Raw genomic sequence first — 12,677 nt, 5'->3', positions numbered from 1 at the left:
GATATTTTTTCAATGTGCTGAACACATATTGCATGCATTTATATTTATATTTCATAATATATTATGTATGTGTGTGTGTGTGTGTGTGTGTGTGTATATATGTATGTATGTGTGTGTGTGTGTGTGTATATATATATATATATATATATATATATATATATATATATATATATATATATATATATATATATGAGAATAATTGAAATATATTGATATATATCATGAAACGTGGCAGGTGTCTGGTCTGTCCGACCCAAAATGATTGTAAGACCAGCAAAACCTGTTCAAAATGCAAAAAATATGTCTGCAAGGAGCATGCACATACACTCTGCACATCCTGTGTACAGTAGTGCAGACTAACAGCTTTACTGTGGGCATAAAGAACTGTTTCATTTTTTGACTACTATCATGTTCACAATGTTTCACAAATGGGTGGATTGTCATGTTGTTTTCATGTTGTTTTCATGTTGTTTGTCTCTAAAGACTAAAAGTTTACTGTGGGCATAAAAATCTATTCCATGTTTTCACTAGTACCTGACATGTTCTCATTATCCATTTTCTGTGTCACAAATGGTCTCTCCCCACCCCCCCCATACAAAACAAACAAAAAAAAACCTCTATACCTCTGCCAGTGCCGGTCCCAAGCCCGGATAACAAAAGAGGAGGGGTGAGCGAGGTCTTAAAGTAACTAGACACAAATATGTTACAAAAAATAGTAAATAAAAAAAAAAAGTAAATTAAAAAATAAGTAAATAAATATGTTTATGAGAAGAAAGGGGGAGTCACCAACATTAATCAACATGGTCATTCTGTGAGAGTCATGAATGTGCTCTCAACCTCAGATTGACCCCAAGGACCAAATTTGTTATTATATTTGAGGACCATAGGAGGGGTATATGTAGTGTGTGTGTGTGTGTGTGTGTGTGTGTGTGTATGTATGTATGTGTGTGTGTATGTATGTATATATATATATATATATATATATATATATATATATATATATATATATATATATATGTGTGTATATATATGTGTATATATATATATATAATTTATTGTTTATCTTTTTTTAAATAGCAGTTTTAACTGGAAATCAAATTACTTTTAGGCTGAACTCTGAACCTGATCTTTGCTGTTTAAATATATCACAGTTCATTTTTATCCTTTACTTGATTAAGCATCAACATAGAGTACTAATATAATTGATGATGATGACTGTAAAATAAACTGTATATTCGACTGGCATTGAATATCTGTATTACGGTATGGAACGTTTTCATGATTGTTTTGTAAGTCTTGCAGCTCACATTACACTGCACTAAATCACTTTGTTGCACACTGTGCAGTATGCAGCTTTCGCTTGTGTTCATTTGTGTTTCATGGTGCTGGTTCAGTTTGATCTTTCACGAGTAAACCTACAGAACAGGTGTGTGACCCTCAGCTGTGCTGACGGTGATCTCATCGTGCCAGATCAGGGCTGATCAACTGACTGTTGATTTATGGGTGCAGCAGTATCACCCTTAGCCCTTCCCTCCTTACTCGTCTATCTTAAGCTCCCACACAGAGGAGCTCTACCAGGAGGGCTGCTACAGCCCTGTCTCTACATATGATATACCTCTGCCCTTAATTAATGCTTCTTCTGTATCTGTGAAATCATTAGAAGTGTAGTATTCTGTACATGGGGCAGTACTCGAACAGTGATTGTGTGTCTGTGTGCAATACTGCAGAGAGTATTACTGGTTGGCATTCTGTTAAGAGCACACGTGAAAATGATGTAATGTTTTGTTTTAATGCTCAGAAAATTACCTAGTGGCTTCCTTGGCTTAAAATCTGTCACAAGAACTCCACTCTTTTTGGCCTCCTCATAAAATCAAAAAGCCAAGACCTTTTTTAGTGGTATTAGTTAATGCTGTGATTGCTGTGCACTGATGAATGGCTCAGTGACACTTAAGTGGTTCTGCCTGGGCATGGCCTCAAAGCAATGACTTTGTTTGACTGATAGAAGAAGCTGCTCAACCGCCGCCCTACCTATTTAATTTTTACATGAACAGATTCAGAATTTTTTTTACATTTTTCTTATATATTATCGTTCTTCCTGTGGTTTCTTGTGTGGACTTGTGTGGTTTTATTTACCAAACACAGTCATAAGTTATTTTTACATGACCATCTTCCATACTGTCTCGCAGTTTACAAATTACAGTTAAATAGCCTGTTTGTCTTACTGCACGTTTAAAGGGGAATTTCATGAATTTTCTTTCTGCATAATTCAAGAGTTGAGATGCAAACAGTGTAATTCAAATTGGTTTGATGAGAAATACTCTTTTCTAGACAAACTTGGTCAGAATTGTGGTGATAGGAACAGATGTCTATAGAATATAATGCCTCAAAAGGCTACGTCACGAAGTTATTATGCAAAATGGTTATAAATGCATTGCTTGAAGCCTGAGACATTACTATTAATGAGTTTCATTTAGCCATTTTTTGTTATTCTCTCAGTTTATGGTGGAGCGGCACATGCAGGGTATTGTAGAACAAAATAGACACTAAAGAAGACTTTTTTTTTTTCCCCAGATTTGCCATTATTTCACATTACATATAAAAACTCAGACACGTGTAGGTTCACTGATTGTTTTGGGTACTAAATAAAAAGCTTATTTTTGCAGGCATTGCGACCCCTGGTTCTAAACACCACCATTGTTTTTAAAAAAAAGTTTCTTCACAGTGAGCCATTTTAGATTTTACAAACCACTCTGATTGATGTTTAGGCCTTAACAACTGAACTACACAGTATGCAAAAACAGTATAATTATCCTTTAAGGCTGACAAATGTAAATGACCTCTGTTGTGATTGTGTGATTGGCTGTCATGTATTGAGCCTCATTCAAAAAGCAGTCTAGGTTGAAACACTTCTTATGACTTCAGTATGAATAGGTTGGTATAAACTGCTGTTCAGTGAGTGGGTGAGTGTGTCAGTGTGTTGGTTTTCCTAAAATTATAAAAGTGTGATTTAAAACTAGACAGTTTTATGTGTAGTTTCATGTGTAGACTGATGGTACCTTTTGAAACTTTAATAGTGTTAACATACTACATCAATGTTTTTTATTTAAAAAAAAAACAAACAAAATGTTCAGTGATATGGACCCTTTAACACTTACAACATTTCTTTCTCACTGCATTTTTAATTTGTAATACTTTCTACTGACATTGTCAAGTCATGGTCATCAAATAAAGAACCTCCACCAGCTTAACAGCTTAAACATGACAGGCTTGAGAGAAAAGGAGGGAAGCGGGAGAGGGAGGGGTGGGGAAAACATATAAAATGGGGTCTGAAGTCCAATCCTCTCATAATTGCGTGCTGGCCAAAGGGATTTGGTTGCTAATGCTCAGGGAAAAACGGAAGAAGGGGGGAGCTGTGTGTGCTGACACATCGCATCTCTCTCTAACACACAAACTGTAAGTTGGTGCAGTTTCAGCTCTGTGAGTTTGCAGTCTGCATCTCAGGGGGGAAAACTGATACCAGAAGTCACCACGTAGCTGAAAAGGTGGTGCAAATTTGACAATGCAGGCCTTTTTATGCTTTAATTTGTACTGACATTCAGTTGTGTTAAATCTGCTGTTTTGTAATTAAATAAATGACAAAGCATAAAACGCAAAAAGAAATAAAGGCAGTATATGTATAAAAAAGTACAATATAAAAAGTCTGTATATACATTTTTTTTTTGTTTTTAACATGTAATTCATGAAAGATCTCTTTAAATGAGCTACCGCAAATGGTTCTTTGGTGTGGTGCCATAGAAGAACCCCCCCAAAAAGTGAAGTGTGTGTGTGTGTGTGTGTGTGTGTGTGTGTGTGTGTGTGTGTGTGTGTGTGTGTGTGTGTGTGTGTGTGTGTATAGAGCCTTTTGAAGAACCCTCACATAATTCAAATGACCTTTACCAATTTAAGGGTTCTTCATGGAACCTTGGCATTATGTGGAGGTTATATAAACCTCAAAAGGTCCTTCACACTCACATCTCATTTACAAAAGTGGTTCTCTAATCAACCATCCATTTAAAGGGTTCTTTAGTAAACTTAGTAAAAGGGAATTTTAATTCCCTAAAGAACCATATTTCTAAATGAGATATGAGAGTGAAGAACCTTTAAAACTTAATTCTTCCTAGAACATTTAGATTCATTAGAACATTCTAGAACATGGGTTTTTTTTAAGCTTTAAAATTCTTCACATTCATTTACAAAAATGGTTTTCTAAAGAACCATCCGTTGAAAAGTCCTTTAGATAATCAACAAATTGTTCTTCTATGCTATTCTTCAAAGAACATTTTGTGGACATTTTGTGGCAGATCATAAAGGAGAACATACTATATAGACCTCACAGAACTGGAATGTAGGAAAAATATGTAAATGTAATTTACCAAGTTTATGTGGCTGGAGTCCTGTGGTCAAGATTATATTGTACAAATACTGGGAGCACATCTAAGTTTATGCTTGAAATGAACAATAAACGGGAACAACACGCACATCTCCAATGCCTTGCGCATTTTATTGTTCATCCTGCTCTAACTCACCCTGTTTATCTCAGGAAGGGTGTATTCATTAGCTTTTTTTTTTTGTTGAATCAGGTGTGTTGCAGCAGGAAAACACTAAAATATGCAGGGCCTGGATCAGATCCCTGAAAGGTTTCCTAAGGGGGAAAAATTTGTATGAATATTAAGGCAAACAATACAAAGTTCATAAGAATATTCCTCGGTGTAACTCCTAAGACATTCTCAAATATTCCCTTAAGATTTTTTTTTTTTTTATTACCTTAGTAACCACTGCTGTGATCCTCGCCAGTGTTCACAGCAGTGTTTTGACTGTATCTTGAGCACCCCCTGGTGTCTCCATTGTGTATCACAGTTTACAGTTCAAAAACACTTTCGTAGTAGCACAGAAGTGCACTGTAAATATAATATAGCCTTAGAAATTATTGATTAAGATTTTGAAATTATATATTGGAGCTGGTATGTATGCTAATAATGGTGAACTCCGGTCTCATCAGTTCAAGTAATCCTTTCAGCGTTACCAAGATCAGCATTTCTACTCCAAGATGTTTGACTATCATTTTCCTCTATGCAGTGTAGTATCAACTTCAGCTAATGTTCTATTTAGCCCTCCTTTTCTGCATGCCTGTTGTGTTATCATGTTTTTTTAAATGCTATGTTCGCTGCTAAGTCATTCTTGGCTAGTTGTAGGGAGAAAACCGAGGGGCTGGTTTAAACCGGATGGCCCAAGCAGGGCCTCTTAGTTTGGAGCAGGGTGGAGGAGACAGGTTCCTGATCCCCTGCAGTGTTGTGGCTGCCCGATATCCCACTGAGATATTTCCTCACCCCTCTGAGCCCTCTTATATAAGCTTGCACTGGAGAATTACAGCCATATGCCCCCACTAGTCTAATATTTACCAAAATATGTCTGCAATGTAGGTATATACATGAACACAACATTTTCATCACTCCTGTTTCTCCAGCTGTTGTGTTTACTACAGAAGAGTGCATGAAGTTTTGGGCAGGTTCATGTCTTGCACTACAGTAGAGCTCTGTGGTCTTATATTGCCAAATTTAGATTGTTTAATCTTTGTTTAAACAAAGGCCTTATTTAAGCCAGAAGTTACAGACTTTATGTATAAACTTTACAACTGGGTTCAATTAAAAGTATTCCTTTACTTCTATGTTTTAGCCATGTATGTGTTAAAAAAAAAGAAAGAAAGAAAGCCTTGGGAAGATTTAAAAACAGTTTGACTTTAGGTATCTTGTAGCAGTTGTGCAATGCCTGGCCACAGTCAAGGTCATATTTTTTCTAATAGGTACAAAGCATATTTGTGGGTTTAAACATGAAAACAATAGTTTGGCTGTATGCCGAATGTGTCTCTATAAAGCAATACAAAGGATTATCTCCCAAAAAATGTTTTGTTTAATAGATTTTTGAACGGATCAGTTGATTCATTCTTCTTCAAATGTTTGACACTGACAATTTGAAGAATTATTTAAGTTTTGGGGAATTGTTTTCCAAAGAGAAATGAATACTTTTAAAATTCTAATAAAATCTAATAAAATATTTTTCTTTGTTTTTCTCTTGTCGGTGATCTTCAAGGCAAACCTGATAAACTTCAGTTGAGTCCCAGCATTAAAAGGCAAGTCCAGACATCATTCAAACAAACACAGTCTTCAGCACTTGTAAACTCTTTGATTACATGAGTTCATGAAATGAGTAGTTTTTTTGTTTATTTTTGTGCAATCTGTGCATTATTCTTTGTGTATTTGATATGTTCAATATTAAGTGACTTGTTTGCTTTCTTTTGTCTTATCAAAGACGAGCTTTTCATAATTTGCCTGCTAATTTGGAGAGAATAGAAAAATCAGCAGATGAGATGGACGATGGCCCAGTGTCTCCTTTCTTAAACAAAACTAGCAGCTCTGAATGGAACAGCTCTGATGACCTGGCTGGTCCTTTATCTGAGCAGGAGGACGCGTTCTCTCGCACTGATGATACAGCTCCTTTTGTTCTTCAGCATCCCTTCCAGAGTCCTCACCAATCCTCAGCTCCACCACTGCCCCCCAAAACTCACATTCTAAGAGTGGAAAACAGAAGGGGCCTGATCCACAACTCTGCTGCGTTCATACCCCGATCTCCACCTCGTAAAGGAGCAACTTTGTCTAGTAGGAGTCCTCAGAAATGGCTAGAGAACTCTATTGAACCAAACATGCACTCCTCATCAGACTCCAGTTCCAAATCTGGTTCTTCTGACCAGGAAAGGAATGATTTGTCCACCAGTGAGAGTGAGGAGAAGTGCCCTACAATGTCTAAGCCTCGGCTTGATTCCCCCACTACAGGAGACAGTGCAATCCCCACCACCTACTTTTCTGTTGATGGCTGCATGACGGACACTTACCGAGCAAAGTACCATAAGAAAAGGCCTGCTCTTCATATGAACACAGATTCTAAATCAGGAGAACACACGTCGTCTGGAGAAAGCGATCATGGGGAAAGGGCTTCTCCAGCACCTTCAGACATACAGATCCCAGAGCTCCTCAGAACAAAGCAAGAAACAGGTATTATTACTGCTTTCAGCTCAGCACTCCCAGTAAGAGCTCTTAGGAGTATGCCATGGAAGAACCAGTCTTTTATTTAATGAATCATGTTTGTAAAAGTAGAGTGTGAGGGACTATTTAAAAGTGGAAAGAAACTTCTAATAATGTAAAAGTTCTAAACCAACTAAATATTTTCCTAGAACTGGACATCCAAGACAAAAATCATAACATAAATTTTTTTATTGAAATTATTTTTATTTTACAGTACAGTAGGTATTTTGTAAAAGGTAATGATGTAGCACTGACAATACTCTGTGCCTATAAGTTGAATGTGTGAAGTACCTTAGTAATTATTGGATTGTACTCCTGTGTGTAATTGAAGGTTTAATGTAAGCACTAGCAGTTAATTTTTTCCTAGAGCTGTACATCCATGCCAAGAATTGTATGCTCTGAACAAATATATTAATGCAGTGCTTTTTATTTAAAACATTTAATGAAACCCTACAAAAACAGGGTGTGTAGTAAAGCAGAATTTTCTACATCAGTATCTGGTGTCCCTTCTATGAAACTGCTGCAATATTGGAGCAAAACCAATTGTTGAATTTAAATTTTTTGTTTAATATAGTGTGAAGAGCCTCCGCTGATGTTTATAGCAGTTTAAAGGTTTTTGTAAATCCAGGCCAAGATACATTTAGAACCTTTAGTTTTAACCTCATCCACAATAATGTAAAACATTGAGTTTGATCTAAGAATGTTATATTTTCTCTTCCTCAGCCCAAATCACCAGTAAACCGATAGTCAAATGGAATCCTGTTTCTATGAAAGGATTGGATGAACACGGCTTCCTATGACATCAAACGTCAGTTCCTGTGGACATGATGGTAATGATGATTGTGTTAATGTTGAAAAAAAAAAAGCTACTTCAAAAAGTTAATATTAGTTAGAGTTAGAGTTAAAATGCTCACAAGTGATTAAATACAGGATAAGTTCTTCAATACAACTTCAAGAAGCAAGTATCTGGTGTAGGGGGGGAAGGTATTATTAGAGGGCCACTGAAATTTGAATTCTTGTTTAGATTGTAGTAGCATTTTATTTTACAGTACAGTAAATGTCTACTTTAAAAGGTAATGATGTAGTACTTACAATACTCAGCGGTAATGTGTAAAATACTTTTTTACTGTAGTACCTAGTCCTGCTGTACATACTGAGAGGTTTCATATAAGTTAGTATTCATGTTAATGAATATCCAACAATGAAAGAATGTGAAATTCTGAGTACATTGTAGATTTCACATAGCTTACCATGTACTTTAACTTCTAACAAGCAAAGTATGTTCTATACATTATTTATAATTACTACATTTACTTATTAAATGCTAAGTATGCCTTCAAACCTAAAATACAGAAATGTATAACATTGGTTTATATGTATATTTGCTTCTTTTAACAGGTGGAAATGTGAAATTCAGAGATCTAATGCCAAAGAGATTGATTGATCCTCCAAGTAGATACTGGAGTGGATTACATTACATTCATTCAAAGAGCAGTTCTATGGCAGTACGAAACATTTTACTGGTGCACATGAGCCATAGGAGAATGAAACTGTACATGTAGGTTCGCTCCAGTAATGTTTTTGAATAATGTGAGCCATTGAATGTATCAGGATGCAGTAAACTAAAACTAGGACCAAGATCTGGATGATCTGCTGTGTTTGCACCACTGTACTCATTGAGGATTACACTGCATTTGGATAATTATACACATGGAGAATATTTCCTTTGTGACAAATAGTGGATTTCTTTAGAATGGTCAATGATTTGGGTTTTGTTAATTTTTTTTTTGTATTGATGGCCATTTGCAAAGGTGAAGCAAATACTGCTCGATGGCCTTCCTTCCTGAGGTATTTTAATATTGGACCTACATTGTTTTTGTTTTGAAATAGTTGGCTCAAATTCTCAAATTTTAGAATGGAAACATGTATTTCCAAAAGGAAACACTACATGCCAAGGCAAAAGCATTCTTTACTTTTAATGCAAGTTAATGTGAAATGATTTCATTCCAAGCTATATGTTGGAGCATCTTTAGTTCAGTTATCAATTTTCACACAAGGACAGCTGCCGTGCTCAAATGTAGGGGGAAGGAAAAAAGTTTTTTTTTGTGGCAGCAACAAGATGTTAAGTCTAGATACACTAAGCCAGTCTAAGGCATGTATCAGTCTAGCATTGAGTAAATAAGAAATATTGGTGTCTCATATCTGAAGACATATAGGTTGAATTTGGAGGTATTGGCGGGTAACAGTGCAAACTCTCACAGTTCTACTGTGGCTACAGTCCAATTAATTTGAATAAATACTACACCTCTGTTAGAATGGTTCAATTTCTTTGCATTTAGATGTGGTGGTCTCCTTAAACTGGCGAATTTGCACATTTTTTGACAAAGTTCACGAGCATCCCAACAGTAGATACCATTGGTTCTTAACCTCTTTTGTGTGCAAATATACTAAGTTGTACATAAATTCACATTTGGCGATGTTGTCTTAAGACGGTCTAAAATATTTGCTTGTATGTGTTAAGTTTTTAATTTAGTCCTAAATATATGGGTACATTGTATTGGTTTATTTGAATGTGATATACTTTTTGGTTCCAAAACTTATGATGTACATTTTTCATATTTTATTTTTGTTACATACAATTACATTTTGTACATTCCTAGGCAGACACTACTTACCAGTGCCTTATTTTGTATGTAAACAGAACTGATATCCTGAATAAAGCTGATTTATTTGTAATTATTAAAAAATGTTTTATATAAGATGAATTCATTTCTATTGATTAACAACTGTTAAATAAAAAGCTTTTCATTTGATCATGACATTGATTGCTAACTGTCAATTAACTGTGAATAAATGAGGGCTAACTGACAATTTTACAGATGCTCATTTTTTTATATTCTTGTGAGGGACAATGTATATTAATCAATCCAAAATTAAGTGTGTCAGTATTAGCCAGCTGACTGATTAGTCCCTGAGGCCTGATCTTATAACCCAGAAACTACTTAAATAGACAATAAGACATTTTACATACAGACAGATAGATTAACATTTATATAGGCCAAAGCAGTTTCAGTAACATGGCTACAAATGGGTACTGATGGTGTTCTTAATTGGCTGCTGAAGTACCATAGCATAGAAATTCAACAGGCCAAAGGCAGGTAAATTGAGCCCTAAAGGCATCTGAATCACATCTTAACATATATATTATAGACATACATCAGTAAAATAAATATGTAAGAAGGTATGCAACTACAGTATACATGTACAATATAAACCAGTTCAGAAACTGGTACTGATTAAACTAAATATTTGCTGTTCATCATAGTGTGCATACCTTTCGTTCTGGTTGAAAGTTGAAACCACACCTTGTGACACTGTGCATTATGACAGCTTTGGCCAACTTAAAGTACTGTTATGCTTGAGGCCTGATGTGTCCAGAATGCCCAAATGTAAGTGCCAGTTCATCGTGTACCCAGTGCACTATTATTCATTAAGTGATCTCCCTGCAGATTGAGAAGTAAACAGTCTTGATAGAGGGAAGGGAATAAATGGTTTAGCAGCTGGAAGCACCTCATGTTTTCACATAGCACATATAGCGATGTCCCCTTCCTGTCTTGCAGTCTCGTATTTGCCACTTTGTCTTCTTCCAGGCCAAAACGCACTTCTTGTTTCCTTTCTTCCTGGTTCTGGGAGGACTCCGCCTCCAGTTGGTGTAAGTGACAGGTTCTCCACCCACCCATTCCCAGCGGCCTTTACTTTCTCGGTCATTTAAGCCTGCAGAGAGTTGTTGCAGGTGTCTTATAGGACCCAATTTTGCATTAGCGTTTTCTGAATTTAAGCGATTTTATAAACTAATTTCTGAAAGATGGAAAAAGTTACCAATCCAGAAGGGTTTTCTCTCGCTGAAGTCCCAGAGCCAGTCCATATCTGTCTTTGATAGGACACTGACAAGGTTGCCTTGGAAGCTACATCAAATAAAATACATATTTGACAAGGCATGATTAGGAAATCTGATTTTCATTACAGCGTAGCTGACAAACCAATGTGGTCCATTTTGTGCTTGGTCTTACTTTTCTCGGCACGACCTGGCAGCATCGGTCCATGTGGCTTTGCCCTCTGAGCTCAGCAGATAGCAGTGGTGATTATGGTATTTCCACCCCTGTGGACACTTCTTAGCATTCACTGCCTGGAAAAGCGCAAAGAAGACATTAATACCAGGACATTTGCTTTACTTTATTTTCAGTACAATGGATTGTCAATAACAGGTGTTCCAAGGTGAGGCACTGTGTCTTTCATTTTCATTGGTTACCTCATCGCTAACAGCCCATGGTTTCCAGGAGATTCCATTGCAATGGAAGAGCTGGCCTAAGCTCTCATTATAATGAAGAAAACCTCTCAACTCTGGAGTGCAAGGTTTAGAGACAAGTTGATATGGTGTGATCTGAGGATATAAGCGCAAATTAGTTATACAAGAATGTCTTTGGAATTTTAAAGTAGGTACAGCTATATACAGTAAGGGGAGACAAGTATTCAGGCATTTTTGTTTTTGTTATCTAATATTCTTTCAGCGCATACATCCTCTTCAAATCTGACGCATATCTTTTGACCGGAACATGCGTACAAATTACAAATCAAAATAAGTCATCCTTTCTAAACATTACTAATGCAAAAATAGAAATATGAATGTTCAAAGCACAAATAAAACATTTATTACTGTAAGCAATTTGCATACATACCTACAGTATGCATACATGCAAAAGCACACGTCAAATAAATGTTGCATTAGAATTTATTCCTGGGACAGTGAAGTACTATGACATACGACAACAAACAATTCCAACATACACCTACTTTAGAAAATAACATTTTATAATGTTTTAAGTAGTATACATCTTGTATTCCCTTGCCAAAAATGACCCGACTGTTGTGTTAATGCTAAAAACACAGAGTCTATATTTAGAGGGAGAGGCAGATATTCATGTAATGGACTGGTTTGATCTTAAACTGCCTAAGTGTTGCCTCCTCTCTTCTCTCCTCCAAAGACTGGAAATGTGTGGGAGGAACACCAATAATTTGGCAACATCTTTTCTGTACACCCTCCACGTCAAAAAATTAGTTTCTTTGGTAAACAGGCCCAAACCAGAAAAGCACCTTCCAGCAAAGGTCTTATGAAAGATGAAAGACACACAGACCTGCAAGCCTTTCCATACTCAGTAAGTTCTGGGTTGCACTTTCTTCAGCATGTATATAACATGCTCATTTCAAGATAAATCAGATGGGACTTGGACCCCCAAGAGTTTAAAATTTCTTACCCACTCAACGCATTGACCATTGGCACATTGCATTTGGTATAACGAAAGACATTTGTCCTGGTTGGGAAGATGTCATGCAACAAGTAGCAGTCACGGTGAAGGTAAAGGAGCTTCATGAAGTTCTCAGGGACAATGTGATCAAACAACACTCAAATAGAAAAAGCAACAGAGCGCTACTAAAGCTATTACGCATCCCTGTTAGTATATGCAATGATAAGTAACTAATGATGAGGGAGGTAAGAGAAAAGCT

The 12,677-nt window shown here is 36.3% G+C and overlaps 2 protein-coding genes across 4 annotated transcripts in view; one reads left to right on the top strand and one right to left on the bottom strand.

The window, feature by feature from the left end:
* The window catches only part of LOC108437087 (inactive ubiquitin carboxyl-terminal hydrolase 53), a 64,767-nt gene extending 54,836 nt beyond the window's left edge, over positions 1-9,931 (top strand). For both annotated transcript variants that reach the window (XM_017713939.2, XM_037546872.1), the window contains exons 15-18: positions 6,127-6,166; positions 6,346-7,085; positions 7,839-7,945; positions 8,514-9,931. In XM_017713939.2, the coding sequence (XP_017569428.1) occupies positions 6,127-6,166; positions 6,346-7,085; positions 7,839-7,915 (857 nt within the window). In that variant the 3' untranslated portion in view covers positions 7,916-7,945; positions 8,514-9,931. The remainder of the gene's footprint in view (positions 1-6,126; positions 6,167-6,345; positions 7,086-7,838; positions 7,946-8,513) is intronic.
* frem1a (Fras1 related extracellular matrix 1a) overlaps positions 9,506-12,677 on the bottom strand; it is a 65,668-nt gene continuing 62,496 nt past the window's right edge. The window contains exons 36-39 of one of the 2 annotated variants that reach the window (XM_017713935.2): positions 11,425-11,556; positions 11,186-11,301; positions 10,995-11,080; positions 9,506-10,889 (exon numbers count right to left, since the gene is read on the bottom strand). In XM_017713935.2, the coding sequence (XP_017569424.1) occupies positions 10,687-10,889; positions 10,995-11,080; positions 11,186-11,301; positions 11,425-11,556 (537 nt within the window). In that variant the 3' untranslated portion in view covers positions 9,506-10,686. The remainder of the gene's footprint in view (positions 10,890-10,994; positions 11,081-11,185; positions 11,302-11,424; positions 11,557-12,677) is intronic. The other variant, XM_017713936.2, reaches the window with a different exon arrangement.

This window comes from Pygocentrus nattereri, chromosome 2, assembly GCF_015220715.1.
Source record: "Pygocentrus nattereri isolate fPygNat1 chromosome 2, fPygNat1.pri, whole genome shotgun sequence".
NCBI lineage: Eukaryota > Metazoa > Chordata > Actinopteri > Characiformes > Serrasalmidae > Pygocentrus > Pygocentrus nattereri.
This window is presented reverse-complemented; position numbering and strand designations above follow the sequence as displayed.